The following is a 20,272-nucleotide window of genomic DNA, read 5'->3' on the forward strand; positions in this document are numbered from 1 at the left end:
GTTCCCGTAGATATGAGAAATTGAAAACCCACATTTGAAGAGTAGTTTGGTCTTAGTGATAGAACAATTGATAAATTATTTAGCAGTTTGCTTTTGTGAGCCTTGCAGTATTCTTGGCTGTTCTGTTTAATACAGAATAATAATTCATGCAGGTATACATCACAGTGTTCCTACTGTCAAGAAGAGATCATTATCTAAAGTTGGCAAGATCCTTGAATTATTAAGACAAACTGGACACATAGTAACTTGGTTTAATCAATACTTATTATTCTTTCACCATTATAGACATTAAAAGTAGAGGCACTTCTGCAAGTTTATTGGAAGATTGTTTTCAACTAAAGTTTCCTTGTAGGAGAAATTCAGACTATTGCAAAGTAATGAAGCATATGTGAAATGAGAACGCTTTTCTTGATAACTGGCACATAATATGTACACAATAAGTGATCCTTTCACTTGTGCTAAGGAAGGTAAACATTCAGACTCAGAAGTTCAGATGATCTCACAGTCCACAGGCCTGCCCATTGTGAGACATTTTCCTTCTATTTGTGCCTTAAGTACATGCACATGGTGTAAAATTGGTGAGCCTTTGATAGTTTTTTGTGCATCTGTCCTATCTTTTTCACTTTCATTTCCTTTTACTCATAAAAATGACCACTTAGCTAGATTTTTCAGTGTGAAGAGTCCAGTTTTGCTTCTACTTGAGTTTTTTCTAAGTTCATTGTGTTTATAGCAAAGCACAAAATCAGAAACTTACGGTAAATATGACCCAGAAGAGGAAACTGTTAGCTTCGTAAAATCTTTGAGTCTTTCTCAGAGAAAGACGGAATAAATTAAATACTAATATCAGGCCACTTTCTATAATTGAGAACAAATAAATGGGGCTTCCCTGGTGGCACAATGGTTAAGAATCTGCCTGGCATTGTAGCAGATAGGGGTTCAGGGGTTTGATCCCTAGTCCGGGAAGGTCCCACATGCAGCAGAGCAGCTAAGCCTGTGTACCACAACTACTGAACCTTTGCTCTAGAGCCCGAGAGCCACAACTACTGAGCCTGTGTGCCACAACTTCTGAAGCCCACCTCAGTGAGAACCCTGCACATTGCAATGAAGAGTAGCCCCTGCTCGCCACAACTGTAGAAAGCCCATGCGCAGGAATGAAGACCCAATGTAGCCATATAAATAAATAAATTTTAAAAGAACAAATAAATGAATCATCAATACACACAAAAACTGGCATCTTAAAATTTATGATTGGTCTTTTTTATATGGTCTTAGAAAACATATACAATAGAATGCAGCCCCCTGAGTTTCAATAAAAATGCCATTTGAAAATTAAACCTGATGCCGTAATCTCTTATACTATTTTTTGTTCAAATGTTAACAAGTTTCATGTAACTTATTTGTCATTTTTTTTTTAGTTTTTTTTGATGTGGACCATTTTTAAAGTCTTTGTTGAATTTACTATATTGCTCCTGTTTTATGTTTTGTTTTTTTGGCCCTTGAGGCATATGGGACCTTAACTCCTCGACCAGGGATCGAACCTGCACCCCCTGCATTGGAAGGCGAAGGCTTAACCACTGGACTGCCAGAGAAGTCCCTCATTTATTTTTTAATACTTGAAATGCACCTGATTTGGAGGGTTAAGAAGATAGCAGATTCATTTCTTCTAGGAAAGTTTTAAGGCAGTGAACCTTAAACTTAAAAATTTCAACCTGCCTTTTTTTTTGGCCTAAGAATCATATTTTTATTTTATTTTTTTGACATATAATAAACTGCATATATTTAAAGTGTACAATTTGATATTTTTTTCTTATTAGTAATGTATATATGGCAATCCCAATCTCCCAATTCATCCTCCCCCAACCCCCCCCTTAGTGTCCATATGTTTTGTTCTCTACATCTGCGTCTCTATTTCTGCCTTGCAAACAGTCAGCCTGCTCTTAAGTTTTATGTTCTGTATGTGGTATTCTCTGTACATAGTTAATACATGTGTCGAAGTGAAAAGTATGTACAGGGCACTAGCCTGGGTATTCAAATTCTATATAAGCATAAATATTAAATGGATTAATTTTATTTTCTATAACAGCTCTATTGAGATATGTCACATACTATAAAGTTCACCCTTTTAAATGTCAGTGTACAGTGCACTGGGTTTAAGTAGATTCACGGAGCTATACCTCCGTCACCACTATCTGATTCCAGAATATTTTCATCACTCTGAAAAAGAATCCCCATAACATTGTCAGTAACTCCCATCTCCCTGCAGCACACTCCCCACCAACCGTAGGCAACTGCTAATCTACTATCTGTCTATATGGATTTGCCTATTCTAGCTATTTCATGCAATGGAAGTATATAACATGTGGCCTCTTGTGTTTGGCTTCTTTTACTTGGCCTAATGTTTTCAAAGTTCATCCATGTTGTGGCATATATCAGAACACCATGCCTTGTTATTGCCGAGTAATCTTCCATTGTGTGGATATATCACAATTTGTTTACTCAAAGTGGGTTAAATTTATTTTTTAATTAAAAATTTTATGATCCTCAAGACCATCAGTAATTTTCCTAGGCTGCTTTCTCTTCCCTCTCCCTCTATTCACATCCCATACCTTTCATGGCTGGGTTTTCATGTACTGTTTCCTTGTTTGAAGACTGTCTCAAATGCTACTTCCATTTTGAATTTTTTTCCTTGATTCCTTGAGTGGTAAGTAATCTCTCTTCCTTCAAATTGTCACAGTTCTTTGTGTCACAATTTCTACTCGTGCTTTTGGTTATTTATATAGTTGTCCCTCATTTGAGATTTTAGTGCATGAGACAGGGACATTTCTGTTGCTACCAGAAATAGTCTTCCAAAGAAGCAAAAATCAATAAGTAGTTTTTAAATTAGTGAATGAAATCATTGGAGATCACCTGGGTGTCAGAAGACTAAAGCATAATTGATAGTTACTATTTCTAGTCAGGATGCCAAAAAACTGAAAGAGGAATTAAGAAAGATAACTACCTTTTTAGAAAAACCTGTCTTCTCATTATTAGCACAGTGACCCAGTGTCTCGCACGTGATTGGAACTCAATACGTGTTTGTTGAACTGGATCCAGGATCTGGTAGTAGGACTGGAGAAATCTTCAGTGTCTCTAGAACGGAAATTCTGTATTGATAAATATACTGAGAAGTCCCAAGTTGATGGGAGAGAACAAGAGTGAGAACATATGTTGGTCCAATGAGGAAAATGTTTGAAGAGTTTCTCTCTGCAGGACAGCTCCAGAGAGGTTGCTTTGCACTTCTATATTAGATATGTCATGTTTGGATATATCATTAAATGTTTGCTTTTTTCTTTTCCCTTCCAGAGGAGTAAGTAAGTTATCTCTGAAGCCTCAATAAAGCCTCAATAAAACAGACTGTCATGAGTTCCCCACTAAGTGCAAGGGCTTGAGGGTACATCTTTCAGCTTTTTTGAAGCCATGTTTGGACCAACCTTAAGTCAGGGGTTGAGCTGCAAATTCCAATGAGGATCTAAGTTCTGATGATGCGGCTGTTCACAAGGGCTCCCCTCGGGTACAACAGGGGAGGGACTTTGCTTCTAGGCTAGTCTTTTCAGCCCCATCCACAGGGCTTTGAAAAGGAAGAAAGATGTTATTGGTGGGTCCTGTTTTTGAAGAAAAAAAAGAGTAAATGGGTTCCTGCTAGTGTAGCAAAGAATTTCTTATATTCTAGTGCTAATTACTTTATGTGGTCAAAGTTCAGAGAAATGGAGCCCTAGGCAGGACAGGATAGCAGCCCAGTATTGGAGGAAGTAAATACCTAAACTCTTAGGGTTCACTTAGTTTCTGTATTTTCCATAGCGGTGGTCCCCCCCAAATAGGACTGTGCTGTTTTTGGAGTAGGTGATGCTACCCCTTCATCCTGTGATGATCTAAAACTTAGATATTTAAACAGTTTGAAAACTTGTTGCAGTAGGAATTGTAATAATAAAAGCTTTATGGCTTTCATTTTTATCTTCTCCATTTCCCATCTAAGCTGCTACAGGTGCCAAATTTCTATAAATATATACAATTAAAAATAATTATGATATACAAGTAGTTATTCTTGGCAGTAGATTTCTATGGAGGTTTTCTGCATATTTTGAGCAATTTTCAAGATTTTGTTCCTCTTTATTTAATAACTTAAAAAGCTGTCTTTGTTTTCCTTTGTCTAAATTCATCTGGTTTTATGTGCACTTTTCTCGCCTGATATTTTATTTGTTTAATGCTCACTGTCGCGAGGCCACGTCAAGAAATACCGATTCTTACCAAACATTTTCATTCGTTTTATACCACTCTGTTGGCAGTGAGAAGAGACAGTATTTCCCCACTGGATACATTCTTTATAAGATAAAAATCAATGCATTGTGAAAATATCTTATTGCCCTAGTTCCTGCAAAAAGGCAGCTTTCATAGCAAGAGAAGAAAAAAGAGAAGTTTGGAGGTAGTCACTGTTTCGCAAACTCATTTTTAGAGAAAGAACGCAATATATACAAGATTTCCTGTTAACCGCTGTTGGTGTCCAAAGTTTGATACTGTTGTGTGACAACCTGACATTGCTTCCTTTTTCTGAAGGAATGATTGGATGTGAAGCCCAAATGCTTGCTAAACTGGGAAACTGCTGTTACAGAATGCACAGAAAATTGGGCTGCTTAAGCGGTTCTGCTGAGACACGAGGCAAGCTGTAAACTGTGCAGGCTGCATTGGCTTCCCACTGTCGTGACTGGTTTTGAAAGCTGGCTTCAAATAAGTGAAACGCCTGGTGTTTATCACAGCAGCACTAAAACTAAGGAAGAAGAATTACGTTGTTGGCTGAATAGAAAGAAGGCAAATCTGACAATTAGAGCTGTGCACCAGAGCTCTTCGGAACCTGCCGTGCTGCCTCCCTGCCCCTGGGAGCATTCAGAGAGACACTGGGGGCGTCCCTGCTTAGCTGGCCTGCTGGTGGTGCACTCCAGCGGGATAATTTAAGGAACATTGAATTCAAAAACGCTTACTTAAATCTAGAGTATGGTGAGAATACAAGGACAAGTAAGGGGTGGGCAAGGGCCAGTACCTACACCTGAAGAGGAAAGAGGAAGGAATATTCCCAGACCCCAGGAGGCATGGCTGTGTAGAGACGGATGCCTTGCAGGGTTGCAGCCAAGGTATCAGTCTTCTGTCCTCAGGCTCCCCTGTCTCATCCCCATTGACCAAACCCATCCCAAAGCCAGGGAAGCAGCCATGACTCAGTCCTTAACAGTTAGCCTCCCCCAGCTCAGAGCAGGACAGGACCAGGTGGAGACTGGATATGGAGGGGTAGCTGGAAACCATCCAGCACAGATGTTGTAAAAGCGATTCCTGTGTTGAAGCAACATCCCTGTCCTCCCCATTGATTCTGTGGAAGTTGTTTTATGAAGAATCACTGAATCTCAGAAATACTTCAGGTTTCCCAGTTCAAGCATGCAAAAAGTGCAGACTTCCTATTCGTCCAGCATCTAATTTAATATTTTCAGTTATAGAGAACAAAATCTTACTTGAAGGAGCAGCTTGTTCTGTTGTGGAACAGCTCTAATTATTAATATTAGGGAGGTTTTTCTTGCATTGAAAGCGCCTTCCTGTAACTTAGGGGTTGCTTGTTCTCTCTTGGAGCTGCACAGAACAAGGCTACTGTCCTGCCCTTTATCTTTTGTTGGTTGTTGTTTTAACAGTCATTCATTTATTCAACATGTATTCATTGAATGTCTACTAGGGGCCAGGACTTGTGCCAGGTGTGGGCTGTTCAGCTGTGCACAGGACAAAACTCCTGCGTTCATGAAACTTATATTTTAGTGGATAGAGGTGGATGTTGAGCACAGAAATGTATAATGTGATGATTGACCGGTGGTGTTAACTGCTGAGACTATCAGCTGTTAACCCAGTTCACAAGAGAAACCTAAATTCATTGTGAGTCAGCTGTGCAACGCAGTTGCTAAAAAGCCTCATTCCGTCTTAGGCTATGTAAACAGAATGCCCGACACTAGAGAGGTTGTGTTTCCTCTGCTTTCTTATGGGGTTCAGCTGGACCTGAAATGTTGCGTTTACATTCTAGAAGGACATTGGCAAACTGGAAGTTGTTCAGGGGATGCTCCCAGTACAGCCCTTTTTAAAAAAAAAAAAAATTGTTTTATTCAAGTATAGTTGATTTACAATGTTGTGTTAATTTCTGCTGTCTAGCAAAGTGACTCAGTTATACATATATATATATTCTTTTTCACATTTACCTCGGTTCTCTAGATGTGGTTTCAACTTGGGTAATGCCTATTAGACTGTCTCTTCCCTTGATCTGGTAATTTAATTTTAGTAATGCAGCCATGGATTGAATTTCCTTTTCTTTTTCAACAACTCTGTTACTTCTGACTCTCAGTGTTAAAGTACTGTTAAGCCAGGTCTCCAGCATTTCTTTTTGTACAATTTTTGTTTATACTGAAATGTGGGGCTCAGTATCTGTCTCTATTGAAATGTCATCCCATTACTGTCTGTGCAGGCTTCTACATTGAGATTCTTTTGAATATTATCTTTCATCTGACTTTCTGCCATCTACAGAATTCATAAGTGTATTCTCAAACTTCATCTGTGTGATTAATATAATTACTCAATTAAAAAAGAATGATGACACCAGGCCATTCCTTCAGGTTACAACAGCTCAATAATTAGTATTCTTTGAGGATGGCATTTCAAATAACTGTGACTACCCTTAACTATATCATCCAGCTCACATTTCTTCATTTTATCCAGACCTTTTGAAAAATGAAGAGACATTCTCTTTGTGGCATTTCTCTCTGATACCAGGCTTACCAAAAAATGTATTAGAATAATTTGATATGACATTGGAAATGCAGTAAGCCACTGCTCTTCCCTCTTACCCCTGAGTCTTTAAAATCTATCTACGAATTGTGTTTGAATTGATACCAGGCTTGCCTGTGGTTTACCTTTTTTTATATGTGCCCTTTTCTTCTTTTCTGGAACCTCTGCCTTCATGTGGGGAGAGCTTGTCAGTAGTGACTCCCTTTGTTCCTAAGGATGAGATGAGGCCAAATTTGAAAAGTGGCCTCTGTTCCCTCTTTTCAGGATGGGCCACTGTTTCTCATTTTAAGTCTCTCCCTTGATCAAATATAGAACATTGAGGTCAAAAAAAGAAGTTGAATAATTGGGCCTTCTGACTTGGGTGAAGGTTGTATCATCTTTCCCAAGATTTTTTATCCTGCTTCTGGTAAAGCTTAAAAGAAAGGGGGAGGGGATGTGGTGCCAAGGTTGCTGCTGCTGCTGGCAGTCCCTGAAGGCTCCTGGGCTCAATTTCACCTTCTTTGCTTGCTTGTAGGGAGTCAGCTCTCGCATGCAGTCTTAGTTCATGTGCCAAAGCACTAGGACATGTTTTTGGTTTGGTTTTTAATTTGCGAGCTCCCTGTAAGATTGTAATGTTTTCTTAAGAGCCTACCTTATTTATGGCTAGAAAAAAGACAGCATTCACCTTATTGATCCTGGGAATATTTTTGTTTTCTAAAGTGTTGGGTATCCCATTTTCTGGGATTTTCTAGATTTAAGTATATAACATCTTGGCTTCACTCATGCCCAGGAACCCATCCACCTTGCTGGTCATGTGACTCCAAAGAGGAGAGTTACTGAGGCTGTCCCTGGCCTAGTACAGAAGTGTCCATGGACCAGAATGTGGTTAAACACACCAAACCTGCCAAGTCACATGACTTTTAGCGGAGGGCTTGCCTTGACCACACATAGTACCAGAAGTACACTTGTGCTGACTGGAGGGTCAGTGTTTTAGGAGGATGAGTATACCAACTAAGTTGATAGACCAGAAGCTGTTTTACCATTTTTCTTGCTTTTCACATGCCACAGAGAAAAGACTACATCTCATCTGGAGCACGCTAGTGTGGGAATCTTGTACTTCAGATTCATAAACAGAGTGTGTTTGGGTTTTCCAGATTTGGCTGTGTTGACTTTATCTTGAGTATCACATTTCTTTCCTTTTGACTATCGCTGATTTTTAGTTGACTAAGTGAAAGTCATACTTCTGTTTAGTGCCCGAGGCTGTTCCGAGGTTTCTGTGGGCATCATCCTCCATCAGACATTCAGAAGTGCTGCCACCGCATTACCAGTCATGGCTTTTGTGAACATTGGTTCCGGTTTATACTGTTGTCCTGGTGTAACTCACTCTCAAAAGTGTCATGGTTTGAAAGAAAAATTGTATGGTTCCCTCGGGTACATCCTGGAGTATCCTAGAAAGCGGTGGTTTCCACGATGCAGTCACTGCTCTGACCTCTGGGCCTTCCTTACTCACCTTTTCCTACAAAAAGACTCTAGAATGACCTGTAGGACCAGAACACCTGGAGTACGCTTTTCCTGGATGCACATTTGATCATATACTCCTTTAGAAGGATAAAGATGCTTTTCATGGCTGAGGAAAAACTTTCATCATTTTGGTAGATTGAAAACACATCTTAATGGAACTGAGCTTTTTTTAAAAAATTAATTTTATTTATTTTTATTGGCTGTGTTGGGTCTTCATTGCTGTGCACGGGCTTTCTCTAGTTGAGGCAAGCAGGGGGACTCCTCTTCGTTGTGGTGCACGGGCTTCTCAGTGCGATGGCTTCTCTTGTTGTGGAGCACGGGCTCTAGGTGCATGGGCTTTTGTAGTTGCAGCACACAAGCTCATTAGTTGTGGCTCACGGGCTCTAGAGCACAGGCTCAGTAATTGTGGTACACGGGCTTAGTTGCTCCGTGACATGTGGGATCTTCCAGGACCAGGGCTTGAATTTGTGACCCCTGCATTGGCAGGTGGATTCTTAACCACTGTGCTACCAGGGAAGCCTGGAACTGAGCTTTTCTAGCTGAATTGATCTATTTAAAAACTTGCCAATGAAGGCTCCTTAGTTGTATTTGCTCATTAAATAAAGTTTTGATACCTAATGGGTCTTTGAAAGAACCGGTGGGCTTTTGTAAGCCACATCACATCTTGCTCCATCCAAAGCACAGACCACTGTTGATTTTCTGTCTCCTTCTCTAGATGGTAGCACTGGGAAGGCAGGGACCATGGCTTATCCATCCTGCCTCCAGCATTGATCATTCTGTGGGTATGGAAAAAGAGAGCAAAATGGGAAGAAAGAGAGCTGTGAATAAGCCCTGTTGCTTTCTGCTTCCCTTTTGAAGTTGAAGCACCTGAGCTGCCTGTCTAGGAATTTACTGCCTGAAAGATAGTAAATATTTTAGGAAGTGGCTTCCACAGCTTTCTGAATATGACAAATCATTTAGTTTCCCAAGTTATTACCCTACAACCTCAGCACTACTGACAGCACAGGCCTGGGTTATTTTGGTTGCAGGGCTACCTGCCCATGGTAGGATGTTTAGGTAGCAGCATCCTTGGTCTCTACCCACTTGATGCCAGTAGCACACCGCACCCCCAGCTGTGACAACCAAATATGTCTGCAGACACTGCCAAACGTCTGGGGAGCAAAATAGTACCCTCTCTGCCCTCTGAGAACCACTGCTGTATGGGAACCCGTGTCTGGGATAAATGCAGAGCAGAGAAACCAACAAATAATAGAAATCTGGAGTTGGAAGGGAACTTGGAAATCATCAAGCATGTTATTTCCTCTGGTGCTCTCCCTCGCCACTCCAACACACACCATTTTATATCGGAAGAAACTGTGGCCCAGGACAATTAGTGAATAGAAAAAAGAAAAAAAAAAAAAAAAAGCAAGTATTGGAGGTAATACTGATTTTGGACTAAAGGCTTATTTAAGATTGTTTACAAATCATGAAAGTGTATCTGCTTTCAAGCAACTCAATAAGAAAACATGAGCTTACAGAAATAGATAAGAAAGATGGATAAGGATTCACATCCCAGAAAAATCAAAGGCTAGCATCACTAAAAAAAGAATTTAAGATATTTATTGAATATTTTTTAGATTAAAGAAAGAACAGAACAAACGCACTAGACTATGACTGGCTTTCTGGCACAGCCCTGGGCAGCTGTATGGGCTTCATATTAGACTATTTTAAGTGCATATATAGATAAAGCAACAGAGAAGAGTATCTAAAGTAACAATAATTGGGCTTTTTCAAAAAAGCGATTTGCTTTCTAGATCTAGATAACCTAGACAATGGCCTCCCCATGAGACAGTTCCACTGTAGGTTATGTTTTATAAGGGCATTTTGTATCTTACTAAGAATTCTCACAGAAAGGCAAGAACACCAAATTTAATATTAGCTGCTTGTGGTTATTTTAAGACTCGTCTCAATAACCGAGAGAATTCGGTTCTCACACTTTGTACCTTTTGATTACAAACAGCTTTAGAGAGGTTTATGTTGTACTTCATCAAAAATTATAGAGGATCGGCCAGCTGAGACGCTTAGGCACTGAAATTAGGCAGTTCAGAGTTTCTCATGCGTGTAAGCAGCCTTTTGTTTTGCTCCCTATCATTCTTAGTCTGTCTTTTTCAAGATTCTGCTGGAAGGACTGTCCTGAGTGAGGACAGAAGAGAAAAATGGCAGGATCCTGAGTCACTGGTCCACACAATCCCGCCGATCTTTTGAGGTATGGTAAAATGCAACTGGCAGATTTTTGTCTAAACTTTCGGTTGAGAGTATTATGTTTAGATTCCATCTTGTGGTTTCAGTTTGGTTTAAGCATAACCCAGTCACGTCTGAACTCACACAACAGGAACGTTTCTGAAAAATGGAAAAATGGTGGATAAATCTATTTTTAACGAGTCAAAAAGCAGCAGGAGAACTTGTTAATGGAGTTTCTCCCAACGTTCTGGTCACCCCTTTCCTTGAATAGACACAGTGGTCCCAACCCTGCTCAGATTTGTCTTTTAATATATGCTGGATTTTTTTTTTTTTTTTTTTTTTATCTTCTTAAACCTTGCACTTCGATTCTTGCTGAGAGAACTTGCAACCGTGTATGTTGGGTAATTTGTTGAAAATTCATCACCGAAAACCTGCCCTTCTGCTTTTAGCATTTGAAACCCCTTGGCAGGGAGACACTTTTCTCAGGACAGATCTTTCGAAGGGCCATAAAGCAATTCCCCTGGCAAGAAGTCCTTTCTACACTTTTTGGATCATTATGCTATTACGCTGATTTATCAAAAACATGGTTTCCGACTTGAATAACTGTAGACTCCTGGCAGACATGCGAATGTCAGATGTCTTGGCACAGTTTTGGGATGGAAGGGGACTTTCCCACTTCTTTATGTAATCCACACTCACCACATGTGGGAGTTTGATGCAGTTTCTTCTGTTATACTGAAACGCTTAGCTTTTCATACGGGACGTGCTGCTCCATGAAAGCAGGCTCTGTGTATGTCTGTATATATTTAAATGAAATGAAAAAGCAACATGAAATCTGAGAAATGCCTTTAGTTTGCAGTGGTGATTATTTTTAGGCCGTGTTCATATGCTCCAAAAGCTCCCTTTTAAGTCAGGTGACTGGAACTTGGAACAGAGCTTCCCATAGAAACAATAGTATAGTATGTGTGGTGTTAAAGTTTCCAGACTAGCCCTCAGAGCTTAGTTAACCCATCATACACTAACATGCTTTGCAGTAAAGGGGCAGTGCTGTGCAGCATATCAAAACACTATTTCCATATAGAGAACAGACTTGTGCTTGTCAAGGGGGAGGGGAGGTGGGGAAGGGATGGAGTGGGAGGTTGGGGTTAGCAGATGCAAGCTATTATACATAGAATGGGTAAACAACGAGGTCCTGCTGTGCAGCACAGGGAACTATAGTCAACATCATGTAATAAACCATAATGGAAAGGAATATGAAAAAGGATATATACGTGTATAACAATCATTTTGCTATATAGCAGTAATTAACACACTGTAAATCAACTGTACTTTAGTAAAATAAACACTGTTTAATGAGATTCAACCTGTTTCAGTGCTAGACCTTAAAATTGAAAAAAAAATTATTGCATAAGGATACATTTGATTTCTCTTAAAAGGTGGGCTTTTCTAAAGAGACTTGGCGTGGTGGAAGAGCCCCAGGCAGACCTGAAGACCTGCTACATAGCAGTTTGGGCATCTTAGGCCAGTTAATCAACCTCTTGAACTTCAGTTTGTTCAAATGTTGCTGAGGATCAGAGCAGAAAGTGCACAGGAAGCTGATTTGTGAACTCTAAAGTTCTCTACAGAGATACAGTGTAAGTTCTGGTTCTTTCCTGAATTATGAAAGTCCTGTGACTGGGGTTTCTTTTTCTTCCACACACATGTGTTGGTAGCAACACTCCATGCTTAACAATCATAAGATCCCATTTAGCTCACAGACACAGTAAATGGATGTTATTTTGACTCATTTGGGAGACAATAACATTTGCTTTTTTGAGACAGTTGGTTGGAATTTCCAAAGCAATCTCTCTCTCATGTTCTCATTTTTCTAGTCTCCAAATGTCTTCTGTTCTTTCCTTGTCTGAGTATCTCTTTCTTAATCACCTTCTCAAGTTTCAGGTTACATAGCAGGGCTCCCACTCCAGACTGGCCTCCCAATGGCCCTGGCCTCCCTGTGACCCGTGCCTCTGGCCTCAGACCAGCTCTGCACCGTCGGCAGCCCCTGCAGTTGACCAGCTCTGACAAGGGGCCCCCTTCTGCTCAAAGCCTCGCTGGACACCAAACAGAGGCAGCCTGTCTGGAGGGACCACAGCCTCGCAACAGTATGTTTGATGAGACAAGCCTGGCCCTAGATCCTGATGCTGGGGTAACACTCAAAGTGCTGTGGGCCTCATCCACCAACCCAGGAGTTTTTCTGGTGGATGTGGTGTTGGGAAAGGAAATGGGGGCTTAGTGGCCGTTGCAGAGCAGAGTGTCCCCATCCCCCACCTCGTTCCCTGGGGCAGGTCAGGGTGGGACTGCTTGTATACATGTAAGATTCACGGTAACTCACCAAAGAGGCACGTTGAAAGGGGCTTAGTACAGTATTGTTTTTAGTGTCAGAGTTATAAATTTCAGGTCTAAACAGAATAAAAATATTTAGTATTGCAAGTAGCCATAAAGGTCAGGTTACTCCTAGAGTGGAGATATCTTGAGCTGGACAAGTAAACTGACTTGCAAGTGTCTCATGCCTTCACATCTTGAGCCCTTTCATAGGATGTCCTTAAGGCACTATATCTGGGTCTCGCTATCCACTCTGTTCTCTGTGTAAGGTTGGCACTGATTTACCCAACTGTGTGCTGAGATCCTAAGTATCTGCCTAACAGTCTACAAAAACCAGAAAGGAAGTCGTGGGGTAGCCTGCTATGCTACCTCTGATTCCTTTCTCCCACCGTAGAGAGAATTAGTACTATTTATTAAGCAAGCCATTTCGTAGGAGCTACAGGAACAAGACATATGACACAGTTTCTGCTCTTTTAGAGCTTACAGTGCTGTATTATCTCACATCGTTTCAGTGTGCCTCTTCGGTGGGTTACCGTGAGTCTCACCTGTATGCAAGTAGTCCCACCCCGACCTGCCCCAGTGAATGAGGCGGGGCATGGAAACGCTTTGCTGTGCAATGACCACTGAGCTCCCATTTCCTTCCCTAACACCATTTCTACCAGAAAAGCTCCTGGGTTGGGAGCTGAGGCCCACAGCACTGGGAGGGTCCCCCAGCATCCTCAGAGGGAGCCACTTCTAGACCATTCAGCAGCCGCTGAATTGGATATTAGTGTTTCTTCTGATTCTTGTTAAGATTTAGAAAAGGTCATTTATTTACCCGTAAAATGAGGAGATTGAAATCTGAAGCCTTCATACCTGTACATTTTGTGAGTCACAGTCTCCTGATACTTTTTTAATTTTAATCATTAACCTTTTGATTCCATTTATTCTTTTTATTTCAAAGAATTCTTAGCTAAGCTGTAGATGCTGATTAATTTATATGCTGACATGTGAGAAGCAACTTAGCACTTTATGGAAAAAAATGGGGAAATGTATAAATGGTCTATTTCAGTTTTAAGGCAGAATAGACCCCAAACCTAGGTAAAATAACATGGATTCTTATGCACCTCATTAGTAAAATAGAATATGCCTGAATATTCAAAGACTTAGAGGATGTAAAAGAGCTTTTGACGTTACAAAGGGGTTTGACCACAGAATTCTTTTCCATGTAGTGAGTTCCTCCAGTGCATTTAAAATGTAATATGTTATTTTCTTTTTCTTTTTTTAAATTAACTATAGTTGGTCAAGGAATCTTTCATTATGATAAGGACAGTTCTAATTCTCAAAGTACATGAGGGCTCAGAAGGTTTTAGCAAGAGTTACCCACAAAAAACTTTGAAGCCAGTGAGTCTCCCTTGCCACTTCAAAATAATTTGCATCATCAAGGCAGTCAACTGTCCATGACTAAATTATCCTTTCAAGTAAACAATCTGATCTACAGAGACAACTTCAAAAAAAAATGTAATATTGGAGGGAATACAGGGATATGTGTATAAAAACAGATGATTGAACCTGGTGTACCCCCCCCCAAAAAAAAAATGTAATATGATTTGCGGAGTTTATGTGCACCAGAAATATCCAATTCTGTATATTTACAATTCATACTTCTCTGCAGCAGTGCTGAATATCTATACACAAAATATGCCTTCTGTTGCCTAATTGGAATTTTCTGTGGTATAAGAGGATTTTTTGGCTATTGTGTTGGAATTTTATTGACCTTTCTTCCCTCTCCGCTCCTCCCAATCGTCCAGGCAGAATTCATTTGTGAAACGATTAGCTAAAATATGGGAGTTCCTCTGTGGCTGTTGGATGTGTCCCTCGGTTAGGGGATGAATCTGTGACTGAGGCGGGAGATGCTTTCTGTAGTGGCCAGAACACGGACCAGGTACAAACAGATTTCAGTCCAGATGCCAACACTGCCTCTCACTAGCCTCATGCAAGGTACTTAACCGCACTTAACCTCAGAATCTGTTTTTCATCTAGAAAATGAGAATTACAGTAGTAACGTTGAGTTCACAGGACAGAAGAGACCATTTCTTTTTTTCTGAAGGGGCTGACATAAAGTAGGCACTCCATGGAAGATAGCTCTCTGCCTTTCCCCTCCAACCCGTGGAGCAGCCAAAAGGCAGCAACAGAATCGTAGCCTGTGCGGTAGCAGGGTCCGCGGCCTCGCTGAGGTTAACGCACAGAGGGCTGGAGGCACAAGCAGGGTTCAGCACAGGGTAGCCTGGTGTCCTGGTTAAGCCATTGGCCGTCAGAGCCTGAGAGCCTGGGTTCAACTGTGCTAGCTCTGTGATCTTGGGAAAGTCACTCATCAGTTCAGTGCCTCAGTTTCCTGATCTGTAAATCAGGGCTAGTAGCACTTACGTCATCGGGTTGTTGGAGATCCCATGTGTTAATTTGCAGGCAGCACACAGAACCATCCATGGCACATAACAAGTCCATGTTTACTGCAGTTTGTTACCATGAAAATCTTTTTTTGTTGTTGTTAGAGTGTCATGCAAACTTTAAAACCATTACATCAAATGACTGTAGGCTTTACAAAAAGAACAGATCTTTTCCATCAAGGAGGAACAGGGCTTGGCCAGCATCTTCAACAGGAGATAGATTTGCTCTTAGAAGTCTGCTCCGGTCTTTCATCTCTCTCCCTGGCTGTCCACTCTGTACAGCTTTTGTTATTAATGTGGAGCAGTTGAAGTCACTGACTTGGGTGCCGGCCAGGCCAGCGTTTCTGCAGGCGTATATTACTTTCCTGGGCTGGTCCTGAACAGGATGATGGGAATCAGAGGTACGGGGAAGCTGTCCTTCTAGGCAGCCTGCAAGAAAGGTGTGTTTGCCGTCTTCCTTGTATTGATGCTGATGGATCAGAATCTTACGTAGTATCTTAGTAATTTTTTTCTCTTACCCTACAACCTGTATCTCTTCTTTTAGCTGTTGTTTTGCTTGTTCTTTGGTTAGACAGACTATCACTAACTTATCATGCGTCTTTCTCCATTGTTGTTTTATCGTTGAAAATCTTCTCTTCAGTTAACTAAATATTTATTAAAGGCAGGTAAAATTTCTCCATAAAGCTGTATATTTCTGTAGTGTGTGTGTCTGTATACATGGATGTGACATTTGGGGACTATTCACTCTATACTGTCTTTTTCTTTCTCTGTAAGTAAAATAACCCTGTGGGGAAATTTTTTTGTTGAAATAGCAAGTGAAAGTGTTTCCCTCAGCAAAAGTGTCGCTTGAGAACCCACTTTTATTTTCTGCTCTGCTTTTGTAATTGGGGCTTGGGAAACTATGTTTTTGTTGTTTCGGAAAAGCAATGGAATTTTATCAGACATTTTCCTGAACCTCCCTACCTTCACCTTTTCCTGAAATACTTCTTTCAAAGTCCTGTTTTCCTCTGTTAAGAGGATACATCATTTTAAAAGTACAGGAGCTTGCTTGGCTTAGGCCTTTTTGGTGATCCGTTGGCTTTAAAAAAGAAGAGACTGTTTGTCTGAGAAAAGCACTTGGGGGATCATATGACCATTCGTGTGAAACTTGGGGCAGTGATTTGTTAGCTTGGGCCCTTACAAGTCTTTTTCTTTTCATATCTGCAAACAAATGTGTGTCCCGGACCCTGTTGGGCATTGTGACTGGGCGTGGGAGACACGTTCTCCAGTTTTAGACTTGATTCTGACTTCTGTTCCCTAACTGTGGGGGTTTCTCTGGTTTTAGTAACTCCCATTGTGAAATAGAAACTGATTTCTAGTTGATCTTAGGAACTGCTAAATTGTGACATGCACATTTTTCTTTTCAATTTCACAGTTGTTTTCTGCCGTTTTCTCAATCTGTAAGCAGTACTTGGGAATTCGAATTCCAGGAAATATTTTTCTTCCATGATGATGTCACAGGTGTTTGAGTGCTACATGCACTCCCTACTCCATTTTTATTGTCAATTTAGTGGAGATAAAACATGGATGATAGCTGTGGGTGTAATGAATCTGGACCCTCTCCCCGGTGGCTCCGTATCTCCATATGGTGTGGTGCCCCTCTGATCTTTTGCAGTGTTGTACTGTCAGAGCACTGAGACTTGGTGTTTAATATAGGAGTTCCTGAGATTTTTCCCTATGGTTTGGACATAAAATAGCTTGCACAAACCACATTCTACATCCTTTTACAGAAGGCAGTGAAAGGAGAAAGCTGTGCTTTTAGTGTTGTGATATTCTTTATATAATCTAGCTCTTTTAAAAATATAAGTTTTAATGATGTTAGAAAATTTTGAAAATGCTGAGACCACATAAATTACTTGTAATTTTATCACCCAGAGAAAAACTGCTATTGAAACATTGAGGTTTTTACTTCCAGACTAATTTTCTGTGCTTATTTATATGGATATGTAGTTATTCTTTTACAAGAATATCTGTAAACCTTTTTGAAACCTGCCTTTTTAAAAACATAACAATATACATGAGAACCTTTTTCATATCCCAGAAATATTCTTTGAAAATAGGATTTTAAATAGTTGCACAGTTTGGCATCCATTGTAGTTTGGCTCTAGAAATACTTATTAAAGATGTGCCAAAGGAAAAAGCGAATTTTGGGGTGAGGGCTTCTTTCCTAATTTTAAAAATGATTGGTTTAAAAAAGTAATTGAGAACATGTTAATTTTGTGCTTTGCTCAAGATAAATGTATTTACTCTTTGCTACATTTCTATGACAAAACATTTTCTTTATATAATTCTTGGTATAGCAACAACTAATTATAGTAATTAACTTTTAATTAGCCATCCACAGCTGATTAAACAAGTCAAGTTTTCAAAAATGAACTTATCCTATTAAAAAAATCAAACCTAGGGACTTCCCTGGCGGTCCAGTTGTTGAGACTCTGCACTTCCAGTGCAAGAGATGAGGGTTCAATCCCTGGGCGGGGAACTAACATCCCACATGCTTCGTGGCATGACCAAAAAAAAAAAAAAAAAAGGACTTAAAAAAAATCAAACTAATTTTGAAATAGTTCTTTTTAAACTTGAAATAAGATTAAAATCTTTTGCACCTGAATTTTGGGTTCACCTACCATGATCAGTTGTTGCCATTGGCTAGGCTGTAATTTGGGGGTGAACTTGACTTTCCTTGGGCCTCCAGGCTGTACAGGACAGGAAAGGCCATGCAGTCAGGGAAACGGAGCCAGATGGTCCCCATGACCGGTGCCACGCCCCCAACAGAGACAGTGGCTACACCTGACAGCCGAGGGTCAACAGCAAATGTCAGTGGCCTTGCTCACCCTTTCCTGGAGAGAAAAGAAGCTCTTCCCCTCTGCTGGCGTATTTTGAAACTGCTCTGCAGGCTGTGTTCAGCCTGGGGTAGCAGGTGTCGAGGCAGTTAACTTCTAATGGGCAGTGAAGGAGGCGGTGGTGGCAGAGCTGGGACTGAGTTGGCAGCCCCTGTGGCTGTCTCATGAAGTTCACATTCTGGCATTCTCAGAGTCTTTCAAAGGAATCTGGGTAAGTCATTTAACCTTGGGTCATTCTGGCATACTTGGCTTTTCGAGGAGAGTAGTGATGAAACCGAATGGAGCCATCAATCACTGGATCTTAGTGGTGCTTTTCAGTTTGAAAACTGAAACCTGTAGTCACAGAGCTATCTCTAAAAATCACCCTAGAATTGACTACTGTGGCTTGTCCTTGACCCGAGGGAGCTGATACGGGCAAAAGAACTGCTGGAGACTCATGTGTCCCTGGGTTTATGTATTTATTCATATATAAATAAATACATATTTATTTATATATACTACTTACGAGTAGTATGACTTTGGGCATATTTTTTAACCTCTCTGAACCTCATCTGTGAAAAATGATGAGAATAAGAGTTGCTTTCAAGATAAGTGAGGGCTTGTATTTTATAAGTGCATGGCCCAGAGTAAGCTTTCGCTCAATAGTAGTTCCCCTGATGATGATGGAGTCGTGCTATGAAGGTGATAGATTTGTGCCAAGTCATGTGATAGATTTGTGCCAAGTCATGTGACCACTGTGTGGGTTGTTGATTGGTCATTGATCATTCAGTTGCCCTGCAACAAAGTAGTTTCCCCTTCTGCATACAGCCTGCTCACGCACTCAGCTAAACTTGAAAGTGCAAAGCTTGATAAAGAGATGCCCCAAAATACAGTGACTTAAGTTAAAAGGTTTGGGGGAGCTTTTTCTTTCTCTTTCTTAGAACAGTCCAGGTGGTCCGTACTGGTCCAGGACTAGTTGGGAAGCTCAAGGGACAAATCCCTTGCATCTTGTTTCTCTGCCATGCCGTGGGTGCCGCCCCCATCTTCACAGTCAAGGTGACTCACCGTGACCTCTTTTCAGCCAAGAGAAGGGACATGATCTAGATGTTGTACAGATCGTTTTCACTCACATCCTGTTAACCGGAACAGAGTCATACAAGCACAGCTAGCTGTAAGGGAGGCTGGAACATGTCATCTTTAGTAAGCCAGACACCCTGCGAAGGCTTCTGGTCCTCTAGACTGGGAGCTGGCAAACAATGGCCTGAGCATCACATCAGCCAGCTACCTGTCATTGTAAATAAAATTGGATAGGCTATGGTTACCAAAGGGAATAGTAGGGGCTAGGAAGGAAAATTAGGAGTTTGGGATTAACGTATACACACTACTATATATAAAATAGGTAAACAACAAGGTCCTATTGGGTATATTCAATATCCTGTAATAACCTATAGTGGAAAACAATCTGAAAATATATATGTGTGTGTGTGTATGTGTGTGTATATATATATCTGCATCACTTTGCTGTATACCTGAAACGAACACAACATTGTAAATTAACTGTACCTCAGTAAAAATACATACAGATTTAAAAACAAATTATATAAGAACACAGCCAGACCCATTCGTTTATGAACTGTCTGCAGCTGCTTTTACATTACCATGGAAGAGGTGATAATTGTGACAGAGACCTTACTGCCTGCAAAGCCTGAAGTGTTGACTCCCCGGGGCCTTACAGAGGTCCGCTGACCTCTAGTATAGAAAAGGGGCAATGACTGTTAGGGGAGCAGCTGGTAGTTAGTCTCTGGTAAGCAGGTGAGGCACTGCCTTGGCAAGTCAGTTAGCAGTTGGGTCTTATGAAGACTAATGACTGTGGGAGAGTGAGTGAGTGAGTGTGTGGACCGTCGTTGAGGAAGCTGTGTCGGGAGAGATGGAAGGAGCCAGGCACGAAGGAGCCTGGTGGGGGTGATGGGGCGGGTACAGGCGGTGCCTCCCTGAAGGAGCGTCCGTGTTTAAAGTAGGGGCGTTTCCCAGTTCAGCACCCGCCCCCCGCTTCCGGCAGCCCCCTCC

At 40.9% G+C, this 20,272-nt stretch overlaps 1 protein-coding gene across 15 annotated transcripts in view; it reads left to right on the forward strand.

The window, feature by feature from the left end:
- The window catches only part of GAB1 (GRB2 associated binding protein 1), a 122,037-nt gene that overhangs the window by 32,980 nt on the left and 68,785 nt on the right, over positions 1 to 20,272 (forward strand). For 4 of the 15 annotated variants that reach the window (XM_057725779.1, XM_057725783.1, XM_057725782.1 and 1 more), the window contains exons 1-2: positions 12,665 to 12,701; positions 14,712 to 14,901. The exons of 10 other annotated variants lie outside the window; for them this stretch is intronic. In XM_057725779.1, coding sequence (XP_057581762.1) covers positions 14,814 to 14,901 — 88 coding nt within the window. In that variant the 5' untranslated portion in view covers positions 12,665 to 12,701; positions 14,712 to 14,813. Of the gene's footprint in view, positions 1 to 12,664; positions 12,702 to 14,711; positions 14,902 to 20,272 lie in introns of those variants that run through there. One more of the 15 variants, XM_057725793.1, reaches the window with a different exon arrangement.

Source organism: Hippopotamus amphibius, chromosome 3 (assembly GCF_030028045.1).
Source record: "Hippopotamus amphibius kiboko isolate mHipAmp2 chromosome 3, mHipAmp2.hap2, whole genome shotgun sequence".
NCBI classification, from domain to species: domain Eukaryota; kingdom Metazoa; phylum Chordata; class Mammalia; order Artiodactyla; family Hippopotamidae; genus Hippopotamus; species Hippopotamus amphibius.